Source organism: Amblyraja radiata, unplaced genomic scaffold (assembly GCF_010909765.2).
Source record: "Amblyraja radiata isolate CabotCenter1 unplaced genomic scaffold, sAmbRad1.1.pri S31, whole genome shotgun sequence".
NCBI classification, from domain to species: Eukaryota; Metazoa; Chordata; class Chondrichthyes; order Rajiformes; family Rajidae; genus Amblyraja; species Amblyraja radiata.
The window spans coordinates 132025-156522 of NW_022630147.1; the positions used below are offsets into that span (position 1 = coordinate 132025).

Sequence of the window (24498 nt, forward strand, 5' to 3'; positions counted from 1 at the left end):
TCTTAACTTAACAGCACCACATGAATAACCTTCTGCATCTGACAAAGAGAAATGTGAACTTAGCGATTTCTCTGTTTCAGGCAGACTTTTTCCAAATGAGGTATACAAGTACAAGATGTGTCCATTTTTATGATCCTTCATAGACTCGGGCATGACAGAGAAATTCACTTCAAGTTGAACTCTAGCTATGCCTGGCTGGGCTTTTGGATTGACAATTTTGCATTTCTTCTTTGGAGACATCTGTTTACAATGTAATTTAAAAAAACACTGAACAGCATTAACAGAAACAAGTTATTATTTGCAGTTTTAGAAAAAGGGTAGAAATTATAAAGTTAAACGTTAAAACAAATAGTAAATACTTAAAAAGAAAATCATGTTTCATCAAAATTCAATTACTAGATCTAAACATCTATCCATTTCTTAAGGAAAGATTAACATTTTTAAATAGCCTAAGTGTCCAAAGAACATTCACAAAGAATTCACAAAAAACATGATTTTTAAATCTCATTGACATTAATGTATAGGCCAAATGGAAGGAATTTAGTTTTCAATTGCAGTAAATTAATGGCCATTTCAATCAGCTTTCGAGTGGGATCCTGTGGCAGTTCACTTACTCATGGCTGGTGGACTGGTAGTTCACTTACTCATGGCATTCCAGTCACTCACGCCTGGTGTGGTGCCAGTTCACTGTCACCCTTCCTCCGTTCACCCACGCACTCTGCTCGTCATTCCCCCTCCCCCCACGCATTCAGTCCATCACCCCTCAACACACCCTCCCCCCCAAAATGCACTATTAGTGGTTCTCTGACAGCGCAGCCATTCCTGCCTATTAGGTTCCAATTGCGAAGAACATACAGGCATGGCAAGAGGTAAAACGTTTATTCAAGTTTAAAATGTGAATGACCCTTAAAATATAACAACAATTTATATATTAAAGATGAGATTGATTAAATTCAGTTATTTCTTGTTGTGCCTCTTGTTGTGTTCTGCTGTTCACTGCCTCTTGATGGCTGTTTGCTGTTGATTAAAAATATATAATTTTACAATAGAGAGATAGAGCGTTCAAATTTTAACAGAAAATTTGAGAATTCACTCAAAAGTCATCATTCGATGCAGGCCAGACATCAAATCCAATCTCACAGCACTTCAAGCATAGCACAGGCCAGGTATCAAATCCATCTCACAGCACTTCATGCAGAGTGCAGGCCAGGTGGCAAATCCAATATCACTGCAATTCAAGCAAAGTGCAGGCCAGGCAACATCTGCAATCTCACAGCACTTCAAGCAGAGTGCAGGCCAGGCAGCAAATCCAATCTCACAGCACTTCAGGCAGAGTGCAGGGAAGGCAGCAAATCCAATCTCACAGCACTTCGGGCAGAGTGCAGGCCGGGCAGCAAATCCAATCTCACAGCATTTCAAGCAGAGTGCAGGCCAGACAGCAAATCCAATCTCACAGCACTTCAAGCAGAGTGCAGGCCAGGCATAAAATCCAATCTCACAGCACATCAAGCAGAGTGCAGGCCAGGCAGCAACTCCAATCTCACAGCATTTCAAGCAGAGGGAGGCCTGACGAGAGGATGGGGAGAGGACGCGGGGCTGAGAGGCAGCGGCTGTTCCCACCTGAGCTCCTGTCGCTGAGCGTCCTCGTCCCGTCGGCCGCGGCCCCGCACCAGGCAGCAGTCGGACCCACCTCACGTGACAGGTTCCGCTTCCCCTCCTGCCCCGACGTCACAAAGGACCAGGTACCGCCCCCTCCATGCGTCCGACCAATCAGAGCCGCGTCCCAGCCACAGGCGACTGCGTCCTATAGGTCGAGCCGTAGCCCCGCCCCTCTGACGGACACCGCCCTACGCCAAACGAGAGGGTGGGGAGATAGCGAGGGGGGAGGGGGGGAGAGATGGGGAGAAAGGGGGAATCATGCTTTATTTTATTTCGGCATCTAATTGCTGTTTTTTGGCCCAAAAAGCTGCACTCTAAAACATTTAGTTCTAAGCATAAATACACAAATATATTACATCTGTCAGTAAGCACCCACAAAAATATCTCGCAATAATGCTCTTTGGTTCAGAGGTTTTGTACGTTGGCCTCGGGCCTGTGTTTTATGCCCCAGGTCTGTTTTCCGGGCTTTGCCCTAAGTTCTGAGATTCTGGACCTGTTTCTTAGGCCTCAGGGCTGTTTTATAGGCTCCGGGCCTGTGTTGTCGGCTCAGGTCCTGTATTTTAGGCCCCAGGCCTGTGTTTTGGGCTTTCGCCTAAGTTCTGAAACTTCCGAGCCTGTGTTTCGTAGGCCCCAGGCTTGTGTCATAGGCTCCAGGCCTGTGTCATAAGCCCCAGGCCTGTGTCATAGGTTCCAGGGCTGTGTCATAGACTCCAGGGTTGAGTTATAGGCCCCAGGCCTGTGTCATCGGCTCCAGGGTTGTGTCATAGGCCCCAGGCCTGTGTCATTGGCTCCAGGGTTGTGTCATAGGCTCCAGGCCTTTGTTATAGGCTCTGGGCCTGTGTTATAGGCTCTGGGCCTGTGTTATAGGCTCCGGGCCTGTGTTATAGGCTCCAGGCCTGCGTTATAGGTTCCAGGCCCGTGTTATAGGCTCCATTCCTGTGTTATAGGCTCAGGGCCTGTGTTGTAGGCTCTGGGCCTAAATTCAGGGCCACAGGACAGTATTATAGGCTCTGAGGGCTAGCAGATCAATCACCTCCTCCATCAGGCTATCAGCAGAGAGCAGAGACCAGCCCGACTGAAGTCCCGTCACCCCTTTGCTCCACATGGAAAACAACTCCTAGTATCCATTCAGCCAACTGAGACAAATGTACACTGGATAGCCACCAAGTGAGTCACAGAAATGGAAGGCAACCTCATCTCCATTACCCAGCTACATCTCTTCACCAGATACAAGCTGTCCAGGGTCTGATCTCCCCAGAGGAGCATGGGTGAAGCTCAACAGACTTGGTACTGGAGATGGGCGTTTCAATGCCAGCATGTGGAGATGGGGGCCCCGCCAGAGCCCAGTCTGTGGATGCGGAGCAGAACAACAGACAGCCAACCGTGTCATCTCTGAGTGCCCGCTCTACCACCCACCAAACTGAGTTCATGTAGACAAGAGTGCTAGAGAAACTCAGCGGGTGCAGCAGCATCTATGGAGCGAAGGAAATAGGCAACGTCTCGGGCCGAAACCCTTCTTCAGTCGCCCAGAAATGTTGCCTATTTCCTTCGCTCCATAGATGCTACTGCACCCGCTGAGTTTCTCCAGCACTTTTGTCTACGTTCGATTTTCCAGCATCTGCCGTTCCTTCCTAAACAAATGGAACTCAGGGCCTGGCAGACATTGAGGCAGAGACAACCTGGCTGCTCAACACCCGGCTTGAGATCCAACTATTCCCTTGGTTTATTTATGTTTCATTCGCAAGAAGGGCTTTATTATAGGCTCTGGGCCTGTGTTATAGTCTTGGGATCTAAGTTCTGGGCTTTGGCCTAAGTTCTGGTGCCACAAGCCTGTGTTTTGTAGGCCACAGGGCTGTATTATAGGCTACAGGCCTGTGTTTTATGCTTTGACCCAAGTTCTGGGCTTTGGCCTAAGCTCTGGTCCTCAGAGCCTGTGGTGTAGGCCTCGGGCTGTGTTGAAGGCTCCGGGCCAGGTTGTGGGCTTTGGCCTTCGTTCTGGCCTACGTTCTTGTCCTCCAATCCTGTGTTTTGTGGGCCTCATGGTTATGTTGTAGGCACCGAGCCTGCGTTATAGGCTCCAGGCGAGCCTGTGTTGTGGGCCCCAAGCCTGGTCTATAGACTCCGGGCCTGTGTTGTGGGCTTTGGCTAAGTTATATCCCTCTCTCTCTCTCTCTCTCTCTGTCCTCTCTCTTCACCCCCCCCCCCTCTCTCTCTCCTCACTCTCTCTCTCCTCACTCTCTCTCTCCTCCCTCTCTCTCCCCCCTCTCTCTTCCCCCTCTCTCACTTCCCCTCTCTCCCGCCTTTCTCTCTTCCCCCTCTCACATCCCCCTCTCTCTCTCTATCCACTCACCCTGATCCGAAACCCCACCACAATTCCAGAGAAGATCACGATCATCAAGAGAAGACCGCAGAATAAAGCGAGAAAGGCCATTTTTCGAGGATATGGGGCGGAAACGGTCATTTTCTCACCCCAAAATATCACCCTTGCTCTTTTATTGTTTTTACTTCAGAGTTAGAGTGCGGGTATAGGTTGGAGATACAGCGCGGGAACAAGCCCTCCGAGTCCGTGCCTACCAGCGATTTCCCGTTCACACACTAGTTTAGTTTAGAGATATAGCGCAGACACAGGCCAATCGGCCCACCGAGTCCGCGCCGACCAGCGATCGCCCGTTCACACACTAGTTTAATTTGGAGATAGAGCGTGGAAACTCAACTAAATAAATATTTGATACTTCCTCCTCTCCCCTCTTCCCCTAATTGATACCCTAACGCATTGTTTTTTCGAGAAGATGTGACAACACAAAAAACAATAACACACACACATCCGAGATCAGAGTTTTATAATTATGGAGATAGATAGATATAGAGGAAAGCTTTTCAAGTTCAAATTGCACCAATCAAGGTAGAGTGATATTTGAGTTACCTTACAGCCATACTAAGTAAAAAGCAACAAGACACACAGCCACATATAATAAATGTAAACAGAAACATCCACCTCAGCGGAATCCACATTCCTCACTGTGATGGAAGGTAATAAAGTTCAATCATCTTCCTCGTTTGTTCACCCGTGGTGGGGGCTGTTGAACCCTCCGCTCTCGATGCTGCCGACGGTCCGATGTCCGAAGCCCTCGCATGATGGAATTGGGATTCCCCCAATCCCCCCCCCACCCCCCATGTAAAACAAACCTAGAAACACTAAAACACACTTTTAAAACATACTTAAAATACGGTCAGCGAGAAAAAGACAGAGGAATGACAAAGAGTTGGCCCACGAGGGAGGGGGGAGGATGTCCATTTAACTTGGATAATTCAATGTTCATGTCATTGGGCTGTAAGCTATGAGGTGCTTTTCCTCCAGTTTGCGTGCCACCTCATTCTGGCAACGGAGGAGGCCCAGGACAGAAAGATCGCGTGGGAATGGGAAGGGGAGTTAAAATGGTTGGCACCCGGGAGATCCAGCATGTCTTGGCGGACCGAGCGCAAGTGTAGGGTGAAATGCACGCCTAGTCTAGGTACAAGGAACTGCAGATGCTGGTTTACAAAAAGACACACAATCTCCTGGCGTAACTTGCACCTCTGGAGAGCATGGACAGGCGACATTCTAGGTCAGGACCCTTCTTCAGACTGCTTGGTGTGGGGGATGGAGAAAGTTGGAAAGGAGAGGTGGGAGTGGTCGCCTTGGATTGCCTTCCCTCTACAGATGCGGCCTGACCCAGAGTTCCTCCACCACTTTAGAGGGAATGGAAAGACGACGTTTAGAGTAAAGACACTTCTTCAGACTGATTGGAGAGGCTGGGGGGAGGAAGCTGGTAAACAGAGATGGGGGGTTGGACAAAGTCTGGCAAGTGATAGAAAGCGAATGGTATGTTAGCATTCATAGCAAAAGGATTTGAGTATAGGAGTAGGGAGGTTCTACTGCAGTTGTACAGCGTCTTGGTGAAACAACACCTGGAGTATTGCATACTGTTTTGGTCTCCTAATCTGAGGAAGGACATTCTTGCCATAGAGGGAGTACAGAGAAGGTTCACCAGACTGATTCCTAGGATGTCAGGACTTTCATATGAAGAAAGACTGGATAGACTCGGCTTGTACTCGCTAGAATTTAGAAGATATAGGGGGGGTCTTATAGAATCTTATAGAAAGCGTGTGAGATGAGGAGAGAGGAGTGTGTATGTGCAGCATTAAGGGGCATTGGTCAGGTAGCATTTGGAGTATGGCATACAGTTAACTCGAAAGGATTAAAAACAAAACTGCAGATGCTGGTTTACAAAAAAGGACATAAGATGATGGAATAACTCAGAGGGACAGGCAGCAACTCTGGAGAGAAGGAATGGGTGACATTTCGGGTCAGACAGAGGAGAGTCTCGACCAGAAAGGTTACCCATTCCTTCCAGCATTTTGTGTTTACCTAAACAGCGCCTATCCACGTGGCGGTGTGCCGGCAGGCTGGAGGAGCGGGCAAAGGCCTTGCCACAGAGCGGGTAGATGAAGAGGCGCCGGCCGGTGTGGACTCGCCGGTGCTCCAGCACGTGGACAAGGCGGGTGAAGCCCTAACCACAGGACGGGCAGGGGAAGGAACGCTCACCGCTGTGGGTACGCCAGTACTGCTGTAGACTGGACGTGCGGGTGAAACCCTTGCCACACTCAGCGCACACAAATGGTCTCATTCTGGTGTGTATCCGCTGGTGCTCCCGCAGCCCCCATGCTCCCTTGTAACAGTGGGAGCAGCTGCTCGCCGGCGTCGGCCCGCCGGTGCTGCCGCAACTCCCGCGAGCTGTCAAACGCCTCACCACAGTAAGGGCAGTCCTAGGGCTGGCCACTGGTGTGCACGTGCTGGTGAGACAGGGCGTGCGTGGCCATGCTCTCTCCACACACCCGGCTGGGGATGGGACGGTCGCCGGCGTGCACCCGCTGGTGGGACAGCAGCTGGCTGGAGCAGATGAAGCCCTTGCCGCACTGGGCGCAGGTGTAGGGGTGCTCGCCGGTGTGGGTGAGCTGGTGCTGCAGCAGGTTGCCAGATTGGGTGAAGCCCTTGCCACATTGGGCGCAGGTGTAGGGGCGCTCGCCGGTGTGGGTGCGCTTGTGCTTCAGCAAGTTGCTGGATTGGGTGAAGCCCTTGCCACACTGGGCACAGTTGTAGGGACGCTCGCCGGTGTGGGTGCGCTGGTGTACCAGCAGGCTGCTTGTTTGGGTGAAGCCCTTGCCGCACTGAGCACAGGTGTAGGGGCGCTCGACGCTGTGGGTGTGCTGGTGCTGCAGCAGGTTGCTGGATTGGGTGAAGCCCTTGCCGCACTGGGCACAGGTGTAGGGGCGCTCGCCGTTGTGGGTGCGCTGGTGCTTCAGCAGGTTGCTAGAGCTGGTGAAGCCCTTGCCGCACTGGGCGCAGGTGTATGGGCGCTCGCCAGTGTGGGTGCGCTGGTGCTCCAGCAGGTAGCTGGATTGGGTGAAGCCCTTGCCGCACTGGGCACAGTTGTAGGGGTGCTCACCGGTGTGGATGTTCTGGTGCTTCAGCAGGTTGCTGGAGTGGGTGAATCCCTTGCCACATTCGCTGCAGGTGTAGGGCCGCTCCCCTGTGTGCAGCCGCCTATGCACTTTCAGGTCCTTGGACGACTTGAAGCCTTTGCCGCAGTCGGAGCAGGTGAAGGGCCGCTCACTGCTGTGCACCCACTGGTGCTCCCGCAGCCCCGACAACTGGGTAAAGCTCTTGCCGCATGTGGAGCAGGCATAGGGCTTCTCGCCCGTGTGCACTTGCCGGTGGATCTCCAGCTGGCTCGGGTACTGCCAAGCCTTGCCACACACGTCGCACTCATAACGCTTCTCCTTGTTGTGCCCGGTCATGTGGTCCTCCATCAAAGCTCAGCCCGTACACCGAGCTGGGGGGGAGGGGGTGCTCACCGGCACCCTGGCCGCCGTCAATGGCCCTCACGTCCGAGTCTCCAGCAACGGCTCCTAAACCCTGCAGGAGGGGAACAAAGAGCTGGCAAACAGGACTTTACTGGCACATATTGAGTGTGTTTATGGTGGAGGAAACTGTTTCATAATTCTGCGCGGCACACTGGCGCACCGGTACTCTCTGACCCGCAGAGAGAGAGACAGCACTTTCTCAGAGAGTGATACAGCGTTGGAAAGAGGCCCTTTGGCCTAACTCGTACCCGCACTCCTAGATCCCTCGGTTCCACACATTCCCCCAGCGCCCCGCCATTCACAGTGAAGATCCTGCCCTGATTTGACTTCCTAAACTGCAACACCATCCCCACCCCCAAACAATGTGACCTCCTCCCTGTGGCTCCCTGCCCCTTACCCCTGCTGCCGCCTCCTGCTCCTTACCCCCCCTTGCTCCGTCCCACCTCCTCCCCAGTGTGAACCCTCACCAGGCTCCCTACCCCCTTCCTTGACTCACTTGACCCCTCTCTCACCCCCAATTCATCCCCCTCGGCACCAAACCCACTTCCCCTTGAATCCCTCCCCCCTCCCTTTGCTCCCTGTCCCCCCGCTACTCACTTCACCCCTTTTCCAACCCCCAGCCTCTCACCCTCTCCCGGACTGTCTCCTCTCTCTGTCTCTCTGACCCTCTCCTCTTATTCCTGCCCCTCTCAGCCCCCCGCCGCTCAGATGTCCCTCTCCCCCTCTATCTCTCACCGTCTAGTGCGGGTCGGCTCCATCTTGGCCGCGGCGTCATTTCCGGGCTGAGGCCGCCCCGCTGCTCGACCTGGCAGTCTGCGGGGCAACGGGCCGGGGCAGCGACGTCATTTCCGGGCTGAGGCCCCCCTCCCCCCCAGCGTTGCGCGGTCTCTCTGTCTCCGGGGCAACGGGCGGCCGGGGCAGCGACGTCATTTCCGGGCTGATGCCCCCCGCGTTGCGCGGTCTCTCTGTCTCCGGGGCAACGGGCGGCCGGGGCCGTGACGTCATTTCCGGGTTGATGCCCCTCTCCCCCCCGCGTTGCGCGGTCTCTCTGTCTCCGGGGCAACGGGCCGGGGCAGGACGTCATTTCCGGGCTGAGCCCCTGCGCCGCGCGGTCTCTCTCTCTGTCTCTGTCTCCGGGGCAACGGGCGGGGCAGCGACGTCATGTCCGGGCTGAGCCCCTGCCCGCGCGGTCTCTCTCTCTCTCTCTCTCTCTCTGTCTCCGGGGCAACGGGCAGCGGGCGGATGAGCCGCGAGTGAGTGGGGACCCGGATGGGCCGGGCCGGGCCGGACGCGGTGAGAGGCTCCGGTGGATCAGGGCGGGCGGGGCGGGCGCGCTGGCTGGGGATTCGGTGCCGGGGGGTCCAGGCCGCGGCCTCGCACCCGGGAGACAGTGACTGGGCCTGGGGTTGGCGGAGCTCGGGGAGCCGGGCCTGGGCCTGGGGTCGGGTCTGCGCCGGGTCCCGCCGCCGCCGCAACACGACCATCAATCTCGGGTGGGCTCCATCATTCCTTCCCCTCTCTCCATCTCTCTCTCTACTGTCAAATAGTAAACAACGAATGTGGGATAATGTGCACAGACATCTCTCTCTCTCTAGAGAGGGAGTACAGAGAAGGTTCACCAGACTGATTCCTGGGATGTCAGGACTTTCATATGAAGAAAGACTGGATAGACTCGGCTTGTAAACGCTGGAATTCAGAAGACTGAGGGGGGATCTTATAGAAACTTACAAAATTCTTAAGGGGTTGGACAGGCTAGATGCAGGAAGATTGTTCCCGATGTTGGGGAAGTCCAGAACAAGGGGTCACAGTTTAAGGATAAGGGGGAAATCCTTTAGGACTAAGATGAGAAAAACATTTTTCACACAGAGAGTGGTGAATCTGTGGAACTCTCTGCCACAGAAGGTAGTTGAGGCCAGTTCATTGGCTATATTTAAGAGGGAGTTAGATGTGGCCCTTGTGGCTAAAGGCATCAGGGGGTATGGAGAGAAGGCAGGTACTGGATACTTAGTTGGATGATCAGCCATGATCATATTGAATGGCGGTACAGGCTCAAAGGGCCAAATGGCCTACTCCATCTATTTTCTATGTTTCTATCTCTCTTTATCTCTATCTCTCTCAGTCTCTGTCTCTATCTCTCTCTCTGTCTCTCAATCTCTCTCTCTGTCTTTCTCTCTCTGTCTCTCTCTCTGTCTCTCTCTCTGTCTCTCTCTCTGCGGGATGTACACAGCTACATTGGACGTTGAGGCGGGGCCCGTCTGTGAGGAGGGGGCTCCCGCAGGCTGCCTCACAGTTCCAGCCAGTCTCTGAAGTCAGGTTTAAAATTATTTCGCTAAGATCTGATTTTAAATTCATCACCCAAAATGTTTCTTCTTCCAGATTAAAGCTTTGGCGACTGCCTCTTGCACACGATCAGTTCGTTGGTCCTCCAGGTACACCTCATCCAGATTTTCCAGTCTGTTTTTGTAATGTTCAATCAAACTTTGTCATGTTTGCTTTGCCCAGGTTTCAGCACTGGAGGCCAATTTTTGTAATGTTTCTTGTGTGGGATTTGCCGGTTTTACAAAGTGTGTTAATATCATTGCCTGCCTCGTGATACCCTAAGTGGGAGGCTCCACTCTTGCAGAACCCTCACATGGTGCAGAGTATGAGGCAATCACAATGGCTCTACCCCCACTCCACTCTGCATGTTATTACTCATTTCTGGCTTAGTTAGTAGTAAACCATACTGCAATACCAATGCATCTATTATCTCTAGCATAGTAGGGTTAACACCAAGGTGCTCACCATGTCTTTGTTTCTGTTTTTCTCAGGTTGCGGAGACGCATGTAATTGCGCCCGACCTTCGCAGGACCGTCTCGGCTCAACGCGACCACGAGGCCGTGTAATTTGCTTGCCAAGGACACGTAAGTGGGACAGGCCCTTAAATCCCTGCTCCCTGCACCAGCTCCTCAGCCACACATTGAGATCCTCTATCTCCCTGTTCCTTCCCTCACCAGCATGAGGAACTGGAAGCAAACCAGAGATAACCACCCTGGAGGTCCTACTTTTCAGCTGCCTTCCGAGTTCACTGAAATCGCGCTGTAGAATGTCTTTCCTCTTCTTCCCGACGTCATTTGTGCCGACATGCACTACCACTTCTGGCTGCTCACCTTCACCCTTGAGGATGCTCTGCAATCGGTCCATGACGTCCTGGATCCTGGCACCAGGGAGGCAACACACCATCCTTGACTCCCACCTGCTGCTGCAGAAACCCCTGTCTGTCCCCTACTACCACGGCTCTGCCTGACGTCTGTCTCTTCGGTTATGCCTCAGCTTCACCTTTTGACTCTCAGACCTGTCCCTTGTCTATTTGGGTATCTTCGGTGTAACGATCTTACTGCAGGTTCTGTCCAGGATTTTCCCGGAAGATCCTGAGGATATCCAGTTGCTTCTCCAGTGTCCCAACACGGTCCTTCAGGAGCTGAACCTGGACACACTTTGCTAGAGGCAGGAAACATGTTCCCAGTGTTGGGGGAATTCAGAACCAGGGCTCATAGTTTAAGAATAAGGGGTAAGCCATTTAGAACGGAGACGAGGAAACACTTTTTCACACAGGCAGTTGTTAGTCTGTGGAATTCTCTGCCTCAGAGGGTGGAAGAGGCCGGTTCGCTGGATACTTTCAAGAGAGCGCTAGATAGAGATCTTATGGATAGCGGAGTCAGGGGTTATGGGGAGAAGGCAGTAACGGGGTACTGTTTGTGGATGATCAGCCTTGATCATATTGGATTGCTGTGCTGGCTCGAAGGGCTGAATGGCCTACTCCTACTCCTATTGTCTATGTTTCTATGTAAAAGCTTTTAACTCCACATCACCATCTACATCTCTCCGTGACTCTCAGTCTGAGGAAGGGTCTCGACCTCGAATCGTCGCACATTCCTTCTCTCCAGAGATGCTGCCCGTCCCGCTGAGTTACTGCAGCATTTTGTAGTCTGGCCCCCCTTGAGGTTTTATCTCAGGTTTGCAGCCTCTGCAGCTGCTGTGATTGTTTCCCCTCCCCCCCCACCCCCCCCACGAGGTGTAGGAGCCACGGGGGCGGGGCCAGCTGCACCGTGGAACCGTTGCTAGAGCGGGATGGGCAGCTCCTCATCCCCCTTCCCCACTTGCCTCCTCACCATCTCTCCCCTCCTTCCCGCCTCCCTTCTCTCCCTCCCACCTCACCTTCACACCTTCACCTCCCCCCCCCTCATGCACCCACTCCCCTCACACCGCCCCCCCCCCCCTGCCCTCCCCCCCTCCTCAAGCTCTAGTAATGTTCATGCGTTAGTAATGTCCTGTTTGCCAGTTTGTTGACCCTCTGTGTTCCCCTCCTGCAGGGTTTAGGAGCCGTTGCTGTGGACGGAGAGACGGGGACGTGAGCGGCCATTTAGGGAGGCCAGGGTGCCGGTGAGCCACCCATCTGCTCGGTGTGCGGGCTGAGCTTGGAGCGGCTGAGCTTCGGTGGAGGACCACATGGCGGGGCACAACAAGGAGAAGCGTTATGTGTGCGACGTGTGTGGCAAGGCCTGCCGGAGCCCGAGTCAGCTGGAGACCCACCGGCGGGTGCACACGGGCGAGAAGCCCTATGCCTGCTCCACCTGTGGCAAGAGCTGTACCCGGTTGTCGGGGCTGCGGGAGCACCAGCGGGTGCACAGCAGTGAGCGGCCCTTCACCTGCTCCGACTGCGGCAAAGGCTTCAAGTCATCCAAGCACCTGAAAGTGCATAGGCGCCTGCACACAGGGGAGCGGCCCTACACCTGCAGCGACTGCGGCAAGAGCTTCACCCGCTCCGACCGCCTGCTGGAGCACCAGCGCACCCACACTGTTGATCGCCCCTATACGTGCGCCCAGTGCGGCAAGGGCTTCACACGCTCCAACAACCTGCTGGTGCACCAGCGCACCCACTGCGGGGACCAGCCCTACACCTGCAGCGACTGCGGCAAGGGCTTCACCTGCTCCGCCTTTCTGCTGTCCCACCAGCGCACCCACAGCGGGGAGCAGTCCTACACCTGCGCCCAGTGCGGCAAGGGCTTCACCTACTCCAGCAGCCTGCTGAAGCACCAGCGCGCCCACACTGGGGAGCGGCCCTACACCTGTGTCCAGTGCGGCAAGGGCTTCACCTACGCAAGCAACCTGCTGAAACACCAGCGCACCCACACTGACGAGCGTCCCTACATCTGCGCCCAGTGCGGCAAGGGCTTCAACCGCTCCAGCAGCCTGCTGGAGCACCAGCGCCTCCACACTGGCGAGCGCCCCTACACCTGCACCAAGTGCGGCAAGGGCTTCACCCAATACGGCCAACTGCTAATGCACAAGCGCACCCACACCGGCGAGCGCCCCTACACCTGCGCCCAGTGCGGCAAGGGCTTCACCCACTCCAGCAACCTGCTGGTGCACCAGCACTTCCACACCGGGGAGTGGCCCTACACTTGTGCCCAGTGCAGCAAGGGCTTCACTCGCTCCACCAGGCTGCTGTTCCACCAGCGGGTGCACGCCGGAGACTGTTCAGTCCCCAGCCCGGTGTGTGGAGAGCACTTTGCCATGGCCTCGCACACCCTGTCTCACCAGCACGTGCACACCAGTGGCCAGCCCTACGACTGCCCGTACTGTGGTGAGGCGTTTGACAGCTCGCGGGGGTTGCGGCAGCACCGGCGGGCCCACGTCAGCGAGCAGCTGCTCCCACTGTGACAAGAGAGCATGGGGGCTGCGGGAGCACCAGCGAATACACACCAGAGAGAGACCGTTTGTGTGTGCTGAGTGTGGCAAGGGTTTCACCCGCACGTCCAGCCTGTGGCAGCACCGGCGTACCCACAGCGGTGAGCGTCCCTTCCCCTGCCCGTCCTGTGGTAAGGGCTTCACCTGCCTTGACCACCTTCTGGAGCACCGGCGAGTCCACACCGGCAGCGCCCCTTCACCTGCCCGCTCTGTGGCAAGGCCTTTGCCCGCCCCTGCAGCCTGCTGGCACATCGCCACATGGATAGGCACTGTTTTGGTAAAAACAAAATGCTGGAAGGAATGGGTAACGTTTCTTGTCGAGACCCTCCTCAGTCTTGACCCGAAATGTCACCCATTCCTTCTCTCCAGAGATGTTGCCTGTCCCGCTGAGTTACTATAGCATTTTGTGTCCTTTTTTGTAAACCACCATCTGCAGTTCCTTGTTTTTAATCCATTCTGCTTAACCATCTCTGCACCTTCCCCAAAGCCTCCACATCAGTCCTGTAATGGAGTGACCTGAACTGTATGCAATACTCCAAATGCTACCTTACTAATGTCCCTTAATGCTGCACAATACATTCCTCTCTCCTTATCTCACATCCTTTTATCTCCTTATTTTCCCTCGCCTCTGTCACTTACTTCACTCATCTGCCGATCACCCCCTCATCTGTTAACATAGTCAGTCTGAAGAAGGGTCCCGAACCGAACTGCCACCTATCCATGTTCCCCACGGATGCTGCCTAACCCGCTGAGTTACTGCAGCACTCTGAGAAACGTCACCTATCCATGTTCTCCACTGATGCTGCCTGGCCCGCTGAGTTACTGCAGCACATCACGTTAGAGTCATAGAGTCATACACAACTTATCCACACCAACCAACATGTCCCGGCTACACTAGTCTCACCTGCCTGCATTAGGTCCATATCCTTCCAAACTTGGCCTATCTATGTACCTGACTGTAACTTAAATGTTGGGATAGTCCCAGCCTCAACTACCTCCACCAGCAGCTTGTTCCATACACCCACCACCCTCTGTTGAAAAGTTACCCTTCACCTTGAACCCATGTCCTCTGGTCCTCGATTTTCTCACTCCGGGCAAGAGATTCTGTGCATCTAACTAAATTGTGTTCTATGCAAGATTCCAGCATCTGCGGTTTCTTGTGTCTCCCTCACCTACATCCACCTATCACTTCTGGAGAAGGGTCACAACCTGAAACATCACCCATTGCTGCCCGTCCGACTGAGTTACTCCAGCATTTTGTGTCCGATAGGCTTTGTCCAGCCCCCATCTCTCTTTTCCAGCATCCTCCCCCCACCCTCCCCAATCAGTCTGAAGAAGGGTCCTGACTCAAAACGTTGTTTGTCTATTCCCTCTTAAGCGGTGGAGGAACTCAGTGGGTCAGGCCGCATCTGTAGAGCGAAGGGAATCCAAGGTGACCACTCCCACCTCTCCTATCCACCTTTCTTCACCCCCCCCCCCACCCACACCAAGCAGTCTGAAGAAGGGTCCTGACCTAGAATGTTGCCTGTCCATGCTCGCCAGGGGTGCCAGTTACTCCAGCAGATTGTGTTGCTTTTTGTAAACCAGCATCTGCTGTTCCTTGTATCTCGACTAGGCGTGCATTTCACCCTACACTTGCGCTCGGTCCGCCAAGGCCTGCTGGATCTCTTGGTTGCCAACTCCCCTTCCCATTCCCACATTGGCTTTTCATGTCCTGGACCTCCACCATTGCCAGAGTGAGGTGACACGCAAGCTGGAGGGACAGCACCTCAAAGCTTACATTCCGATGACATGAACATTGAATTCTCCAAATTAAATGGACATCCCCCCTTCCTCGTGGACTAACTCTCCTCGTCATTCCTCTGTCATCTCGCTGGTGAAAAGCGTCAGGATTTATCCAGAGTCACCGCTTCCCGTATTTTAAATATGTTTTAACTAGTGTTTCAAGGTTTGTTTTGCATGGCTGGGGGGGGGGATTGGGGGGAAACTTTTTCAGTCACTTACCTCGACGGAGATGCGATTTTTCTCCTTTGCCGAGGATCGCCCGTGAGGAGCTTCAACCTCGGGGCCTGTGGACTTTAGCACCGTGAAGCCCGCGGTCTCCGGTAAGAAGAGGCCGACTCGGGAGCTCCATGCTGCGGAGTGTTCCAATCCTTCCCGACGCCGGAGTTTCCGTCAACCCGATGTGAGGTCTTCAGACATCGGACCGTCGGCAGCGGCGACTACAGAGGATTCAACAGCCCCGACCACGGGTGAACAAAGGAAGAAGGTGGAAGAACTTTATTACCTGTGGAATGTGGATTCCGCTGTGGTGGATGTTTCTGTTAAATTTTATTTTATGTGGCTGTGTGTCTTGTTGCTTTTTACTTAGTATGGCTGTATGGGAACTCAAATATCACTGTACCTTAATTGGTGCATGTGACAGTAAATGTGAACTGAATTAACTCTCTTGAAAACATCCAGTGAATTGGCCTCCACTGCCTTCTGTGGCAGGGAATTCCACAGATTCACAACTCTCTGGTTGAAAACGTTTTTCCCCATCTCAATCCGGTCCGGGAGTCGTTGGAGCAAGAGGAGTTTCTGGGAGGTGAGTTTTTAAGTCGGGTGCGGGGCTTTTACCGAAATCTGTAACGTTCCACACTTCATAGGAAGGGTTCTGGTGGAAGCCGCTGATTGGTGAAAGCAGACTAGAGGAAGCAGCTGATTGGGTGCAAGCTCAGGTTAGCATTTCTGCCTTCTGGTTAAAGTTATAGTGCTTTAGTAAAGGGACAGTGAGCTAAGGGTACAGTGCATTGTTTTTAGTAAAGGTACAGTGAGCTAAGGGTACAGTGCTTTTTTTAGTAAAGGTACAGTTTATAGGACGAGAGGGAGCAGCTGATTGTGAGTCAGTTCCCTGCTGATTTCTTCCAGCAGTTTGTATTGTATTGTACTTGTTTTGTATCCAGGGTAAGGTGGAAAAATGAGGGCCAGGGCAGTTTACTGTTCTGGGTGTCAGATGTGGGAGGTCATGGAGTCGGATAGCCCTCCAGACGTCCACATCTGCACCAGGTGCATCAAGATGGGGCTCCTAAGGGACCGTATTAGGATCCTGGAGCAGCAGCTCGATGACCTCTGTCTGGTCAGGGAGAGTGAGGAGGTCATAGAGAGATGTTATAGGGAGGTTGTCACTCCAAAACCATGGAAGACAGACGTGGGTCACGCTTAGGAAGGGCAAGGGGCAGAGGCAGGGACGAGTGAGTACCCCAGTGGCTGTACACCTTGAAAATAAGTACTCCTGTTTGTGTACGGATGGGGGTGACAGCCTGCCCGGGTGTAGCGACAGCGGCCGAGCCTCCAGCACAGAGACCGGCCCTGTTGCTCAGAAAGGTAGGGGGAAAAAGAGGAGGGCAATAGTAATTGGGGACTCTATAGTTAGGGGATCGGATAGGCGATTCTGTGGACGCAGTCAGGAGACCCGGATGGCAGTCTGCCTCCCTGGTGCCAGGGACTCGGATGTGTCTCAACGCGTCCAAGATATCCTGAAATCAGAGGGAGAGGAGCCTGAGGTCGTGGTACATATAGGTACCAATGACATAGGTTAAAAAAGAGAAGAGGTCCTGAAGGGAGAATTTAGGGAGTTGGGAGGAGAGTTAAGGAAAAGGACCAAAAAAAGTTACAATCTCAGGATTACTGCCTGTGCCACGTGACAGTGAGAGTAGGAATGGAGCGAGGTGGAGGATAAATGCGTGGCTGAAGGACTGGTACAGTGGGCAGGGATTCAAGTTTCTGGATCATTGGGACTTCTTTTGGGGAAGGTGTAACCTGCACAGAAAGGACGGGTTGCACTTGAACCCAAGGGGGACCAATATCCTGGCGGGGAGATTTGCAAAGGCTGGGGAGACTTTAAACTAGAATGTTTGGGAGGAGGGACTCAAATAGAGAAAGCTAGTAGACAGAGTGTGAGGCAGGAGACAGAGAAGAGAAGCACTCGGACCCAAAATCTAGGGGAGAAAAGAAAAGGAAAATAAACAGAATAAGAGGTGGTGGGTTCTTAAATGTGCATATTTTAATGCTAGGAGCATTGTAAGAAAGGTGGATGAGCTTAGAGCCTGGGTTGACACCTGGAAGTATGATGTGGCGATCAGTGAAACATGGTTGCAGGAGGGCTGTGATTGGAAACTAAATATTCCAGGATTTTTGTGTGTGATAGAATTGGAGGGGCAAGAGGTGGAGGTGTTGCATTGCTTGTCAGGGAAGATATTACAGCAGTGCTTTGGCAGGATAGATTAGAGGGCTCGTCTAGGGAGGCTATTTGGGTGGAACTGAGAAGTGGGAAAGGTGTAGCAACACTTATAGGGGTGTATTATAGACCGCCTAATGGGGAGCGAGAATTGGAAGAGCAAATATGTAAAGAGATAGTAGATATTAGTAGTAAGCACAAGGTAGTGATTGTGGGAGATTTCAATTTTCCACACATAGACTGCGAAACACATTCTGTAAATGGGATGGATGGTTTGGAGTTTGTAAAATGTGTGCAGGATAGTTTTTTGCAGCAATACATAGAGGTACCTACTAGAGAAGGGGCAGTGCTGGACCTCCTGTTAGGAAATGAGACAGGTCAGGTGGCGGAGGTATGCGTTGGGGAGCACTTCGGGTCCAGTGATCACAATACCATTAGTTTCAATATAATTATGGAGAGGGTCAGAACTGGACCTAGGGTTGAGATTTTTGATTGGAGAAAGGCTAACTTTGATGAGATGCGAAATGATTTAAAAGGAGTGAATTGGGACATTTTGTTTTATGGGAAGGATGTAGAAGAGAAAGGGAGGAAATTTAAAGGGGAAATTTTAAGAGTACAGAATCTTTATGTCCCTGTTCGGTTGAAAGGAAATAGTAAAAATTGGAAAGAGACATGGTTTTCAAGGGAAATTGGACACGGTTCGGAAAAAGAGAGATCTCTACAATAATTATAGGCAGCATGGAGTGAATGATGTGCTTGAGGAGTATAAAGAATATAAAATGAATCTTAAGAAAGAAATTAGAAAAGCTAAAAGAAGATATGAGGTTGATTTGGCAAGTAAGGTGAAAGTAAATCCAAAGGGTTTCTACAGCTATATTAATAGCAAATGGATAACGAGGGATCAAATTGGTCCATTAGAGAGACAGAGTGGACAGCTATCTGCAGAACCAAAAGAGATGGGGGAGATATTGAACAATTTATTTTCTTCTATATTCACCAAGCAGAAGGATATTGAATTATGTGAGGTAAGGGAAACAAGTAGAGTAGCTATGGATACTATGAGATTTAAAGAAAAAGAAGTACTGACACTTTTGAAAAATATAAAAGTGGATAAGTCTCCAGGTACTGACAGGATATTCCCTAGGACATTGAGGGAAGTTAGTGTAGAAATAGCAGGGGCTATGACAGAAGTATTTCGAATGTCATTAGAAACGGGAATAGTGCCCGAGGATTGGCGTACTGTGCATGTTGTTCCATTGTTTAAAACGGGTTCTAAGAGTAAACCTAGCAATTATAGACCTGTTAGTTTGACTTCAGTGGTGGGCAAATTAATGGAAAAGATACTTAGAGATAATATATATATAAGCATCTGGATAAACAGGGTCTGATTAGGAACAGTCAACATGGATTTGTGCCTGGAATGTCATGTTTGACTAATCTTGAATTTTTTGAAGAAGTTACTAGGGAAATTGATGAGGGTAAAGCAGTGGATGTTGTCTATATGGACTTTAGTAAGGCCTTTGACAAGGTTCCTCATGGAAGGTTGGTTAAGAAGGTCCAATTGTTGGATATAAATGCAGGAGTAGCAAGATGGATTCAACAGTGGCTGAATGAGAGACGCCAGAGAGTAATGGTGGATGGCTGTTTGTCAGGTTGGAGGCAGGTGACTAGTGGGGTGCCTCAGGGATCTGTGTTGGGTCCACTGTTTGACATGTACATCAATGATCTGGATGAAGGTGTGGTAAATTGGATTAATAAGTATGCAGATGATACTAAGATAGGTGGTGTTGTGGATAATGAAGTAGATTTCCAAAGTCTACAGAGAGATTTAGGCCATTTGGAAGAATGGGCTGAAAGATGGCAGATGGAGTTTAATGCTGATAAGTGTGAGGTGCTACATCTTGGCAGGACAAATCAAAATAGGACGTACATGGTAAATGGTAGCAAATTGAGGAATGCAGTTGAACAGAGGGATCTAGGAATAACTGCATAGTTCCCTGAAGGTGGAATCTCATGTAGATAGGGTGGTAAAGAAAGCTTTTGGTATGCTAGCCTTTATAAATCAGAGCATTGAGTATAGAAGTTGGGATGTAATGTTAAAATTGTACAAGGCATTGGTGAGACCAATTCTGGAGTATGGTGTACAATTTTGGTCGCCCAATTATAGGAAGGATGTCAACAAAATAGAGAGAGTACAGAGGAGATTTACTAGAATGGGTTTCAGCAACTAAGTTACAGAGAAAGGATGAATAAGTTAGGTCTTTATTCTCTGGAGCGCAGAAGGTTAAGGGGGGACTTGATAGAGGTCTTTAAAATGATGAGAGGGATAGACAGAGCTGACATGGACAAGCGTTTCCCATTGAGAGTAGGGAAGCTTCAAACAAGAGGACATGACTTCCGAATTAAGGGACGAGTTTAGGGGTAACATGAGGGGGAACTTCTTTATTCAAAGAGTGGTAGCTGTGTGGAATGAGCTTCCAGTGGAAGTGGTGGAGGCAGGTTTGATTTTATCATTTAAAAATAAATTGGATAGGTATATGGATGGGAAAGGAATGGAGGGTTATGATCTGAGTGCAGGTATATGGGACTAGGGGAAAATAATTGTTCGGCATGGACTTGTAGGGCCGAGATGGCCTGTTTCCGTGCTGTAATTATATGGTTAATCCTAAATGACCTTGCCCTTCTTAAACTGGCCCCTGGTTCTGATAGTATCCTAGTTATATAATATAAATTATAATAGGTATTTTATTATATAATATAACTTATAATAGGTATTTTATTAAGTAAAGATTAATTTGACTTCTTTGGGTTTTGGGTTCTGAAGCTTTGTAATTCTGTGCTGTATATGAGCTGGGTGATCAGGAAATTGGAGGCCAGCATTCAAACTGCATCAAAGCTGCTACCTGGTGTGCCCAGGCAAAAGGTATTGACAATGGTGGGAGAGGATGTGTTTCCTGAGAAGGTGCTGGCTTCTGTAAACAGAAGCCTTGAGAGAGGACGTGTTTCCTTTGGAGTTGGGTCTCTGTAAACAAGAACTTCTGTGGGTAATTGATAAAGATCCTTACATTGTTTAAGAAGGTACTGCAGATGATAGAGCTTTGACTAAGTTCCTGTTTGAGGGTTTGTAACTAGAGTTTGTGATCGATATAACCATAGCATGAGAAGTATTGTGTTAGTGACAAGAATGCTTTGAATGGGTATACTCTGTGATTGATGTGTTAGACGTCATTGCTCCAACTCTATAAAGATGTGACTACGTTTCCAAAATACTATAAAAAGAAGCTGTATGTCTTTGTTCATCAGAGTGATGGCCCAGGAGGGTTAAGTATGTGTTGCATACTTGACTTTGTATCCCCTGGCACTCTCGCCGGCTAAATGATCAGTAAAGCTTGTGTTGGTTGATCTAACTTATTGTGAGTTGTCTGTTTTAAGAATGAACCTTAATAGTTCGGTACTCCCCCAACATCGGTAACATGTTCCCTGCATCTACCCTGTCCAATCACTTACTAATTTTATATGATTCTATAAGATACCCGCTCATCCTTTGAATTCCAGTGAATACAAACCCACTCGACGCATTTTTTCAACATATGTCAACCCCGCCATCCCAGGAATTAACCTTGTGAACCTACGATGCACTCAAGTTCAAGTTCAAGTGAGTTTATTGTCATGTGTCCCTGTATAGGACAATGAACACAGAAAATAGTAGGCATTTACTACAAAACAGATAAATGTGTCCATATACCATGATATAAATATATACACACATGAATAAATAAACTGGTAAAGTGCAAATAACAGAAAGTGGTTATTAATAATCAGAGTTTTGTCCGAGACAGGTTTAATAGCCTGATGGCTGTGGGGAAGTAGCTATTCCTGAACCTGGTTGTTGCAGTCTTCAGGCTCCTGTACCTTCTACCTGAAGGTAGCAGGGAGATGAGTGTGTGGCCAGGATGGTATGGGTCTTTGATGATACTGCCAGCCTTTTTGAGGCAGCGACTACGATAAATCCCCTCGATGGAAGGTAGGTCAGAGCCGATGATGGACTGGGCAGTGTTTATTACCCTTTGTAGTCTTTTCCACTCCAGGGCGTTCAAATTGCCGAACCAAGCCACGATGCAACCGGTCAGCATGCTCTCTACTGTGCACCTGTAGAAGTTAGAGAGAGTCTTCCTTGACAAACCGACTCTCCGTAATCTTCTCAGGAAGTAGAGGCGCTGATGAGCTTTTTTGATAATTGCATTAGTGGTCTCGGACCAGGAAAGATCTTCAGAGATGTGCACGCCCATGAATGTGAAGCTCTTGACCCTTTCAACCATCGACCCGTTGATATAAATGGGGCTGTGGGTCCCCCTCCTACTCCTTCCAAAGTCCACAATCAGTTCCTTGGTTTTGCTGGTGTTGAGGGCCAGGTTATTGCGCTGGCACCATATGGACAGTTGCTCGATCTCTCTTCTGTATTCTGACTCATCCCCATCAGTGATACGCCCCACAATAGTGGTGTCGTCAGCGAACTTGATGATGGAGTTCGTACTGTGGTTCGCTACGCAGTCATGGGTATAGAGTGAGTGCAGCAGGGGGCCTAGTACGCAGCCTTGAGGTGCTCCCGTGCCTCAATAGTAATGATGTCCTTCAAATTAGGACCGAAACTGCACACAATTATCCAGGTGTGACGTCACTAGGGCTTTGTACAACTGCAGTAGGACCTCCTTGCTCAGAAACTCAACTCCTCTCGTTATGAAGGCCAACATGCCATTAGCTTTCTTCACTGCCTGCTGTTCCTGTATGCTTACTTTCAGTGACTGATGTACAAGGACACCCAAGTCTCGTTGTAATTCCCATTTTCCTAATCTGGCACTATTCAGATAATACAGAGTGCTGGAGTAACACCTTACACTTCCTCATCACTGTGTCTCCCTCTCCTGTGACTCTCAGTCTGAAGATGGTTCCTTCACTCCAGAGATGCTGTCCGCCCTGCTGAGTTACCCCAGCATTTTGTGTAGGTCTATGAAGAACATGTGGATAGAGAATGTTTATTTGAGTCACGACCCTTCTTCAGACCTGAAACATCGTCTATCCACATTGACTAGAGATGCTGCCTGACCCGCTGAGTTGCTCCAGCACTCTGAAACGTCACCTATCCATGTTCTCCATAGATGCTGCCTGACCCACTGAGTTACTCCAGCTCTCTGTGAAAAATTGAGCAAGAGCATCCATATACAACTCTCTGTCGAGTCCAAAGCTCAATTCATGACCACTCTACACATCGCACACAGCTTCCTTTCAACTGAAATGCCTTCATGCTTTGCTTAGGGTAGTTATCATTAACCATTTCACACAAGTGGTTAATAACTTGTTCACATTAACATTGAAACGTCACAGATCTGAGTCTGTCTTCAATATTCACACCAATCGTGCAATGGCCCACTCCTGCACCTATTTTTCTGTTTCCCTTGTTTCAGGGCTTTTACAAATGTTGGCATCGAGGGAATGGGTGTATTACGGGGAAAGGAAATGGGCCACAGAGCAATAAATAACCATTTTGCAGTAAAGAACACAATTAAATCTAATTTTTAGACAGCAACTTCCAATGTGCATTGAATTCATCAAATAAGTTGCTCCAATTTGTGGACAATACTCCCACCGTATGGTGATCCGCTGCACTGCACGCCAGGCCAATCTGTGGACAACACTACCACCATGTGGTGATCCGCGGCACTGCAGGCTCGTCAGGTATGTGGACAACACCCCCACCGTGTGGTGTTCCGCTGCACTGCAGCTCCCAAGATATAATTGGCCGGGCCTGCAGTAGAGCGGATCACCACACGGTGGGAGTGTTGACCACAAACTTGAAGGGCCTGCTGTGCAGTGGATGACCACGTTTTCTTTTTAATTATACAAATACGTTTATTTCAAAAAAATAAAAATAAACATACAGACTATTAACACAATCAAAGAATGCCTATATTGATAGTTTACAAACGTTCACCAGATAAATATAGCAAGAGGAATTGGGTATAGGAGCAAAGAGGTCCTTCTGCAGTCGTACAGGGCCCTGGTGAGACCACACCTGGAGTATTGTGTGCAGTTTTAGTCTCCTAATTTGAGAAAGGACATTCTTGTTATTGAGGGAGTGCAGCATTTGGTTTACAATGTTAATTCCATGGATGGTGGGACTGTCATATGCTGAGAGAATGAATTGGCTCGGCTTGTATACTCTGGAGTTTAGAGGGATGAGAGGGTATCTTATTGAAACATAAAAGATTATTAAGGGATTAGAAATGCTAGAGGCAGGAAACATGTTCCCAATGTTGGGGTAGTCCAGAACCAGGGGCCACAGTTTAAGAAGAAGGGATAGGCCATTTAGAACAGAGAAGAGGAAACACCTTTTCTCGCAGAGAGTTGTGTGTCTGTGGAATTATCTGCCTCATAGGGCGGTGGAGGCCAGTTCTCTGGATACTTTCAAGATAGAGCAAGAGAGGTCTCTTAAAGATAGACAAGTCAGGGGATATGGGGAGAAGGCAGGAACGGGGTACTGTTTGGGGATGATAAGCCATGATCAGGTTGAATGGTGGTGCTGGCTCGAAGGGCCGAATGGCCTACTCCTGCACCTATTGTCTATTGGCTCTAGCAGAGCCAGAATCTCCACATGCTGGCATTGAAACTCTGAACTCCAGTACCAAGTCTGTTGAGCTTCACCCATGCTCCTCTGGGGAGGTCAGACCCGGGACAGCTTTTATCTGGTGAAGAAATGTAGCTGTGTAATGGAGATGAAGTTGCCTTCCACTCCTGTGACCACTTGGTGGCTAGCCAGTGTGCTTTTGTCTCAGTTGGCTGGATGGATGCTAGTTGTTGTTTTCCATGTGGAGCAAAGGGGTGACGGGAGAGTGAGATGTGGGGGGGGAGAGAGAGAGGTGGGGGAGAGAGCGGAGGGGAGCTGGGGAGAGAGAAAAGGGGAGGGAAATCTAGAGGGGGAGAGAGAGGGG

At 50.5% G+C, this 24498-nt stretch overlaps 3 protein-coding genes across 3 annotated transcripts in view; 2 read left to right on the forward strand and 1 right to left on the reverse strand.

The window, feature by feature from the left end:
• Positions 1–6425: 6425 nt before the first annotated feature.
• LOC116969377 (zinc finger protein 239-like) lies at positions 6426–7413 on the reverse strand (the record flags this gene model as incomplete). Its single annotated transcript, XM_033016244.1, has 1 exon — positions 6426–7413. A coding segment is annotated over one exon (948 nt), but the record flags the coding sequence as incomplete, so codon positions are not given.
• A 1087-nt stretch (positions 7414–8500) lies between these two features.
• The window catches only part of LOC116969375 (zinc finger protein 615-like), an 864645-nt gene continuing 848647 nt past the window's right edge, over positions 8501–24498 (forward strand). Inside the window, exon 1 of the mRNA XM_033016240.1 lies at positions 8501–9056. The gene's annotated coding sequence lies outside the window, so the exon portion shown is untranslated. The remainder of the gene's footprint in view (positions 9057–24498) is intronic.
• Positions 8833–20956, forward strand: LOC116969366 (zinc finger protein 239-like). The gene is made up of 5 exons (XM_033016228.1): positions 8833–9056; positions 9940–9992; positions 10374–10444; positions 12559–13098; positions 20945–20956. The coding sequence occupies exons 1-5, from the start codon at positions 8833–8835 to the stop codon at positions 20954–20956; spliced, it is 900 nt and encodes a 299-aa protein (XP_032872119.1).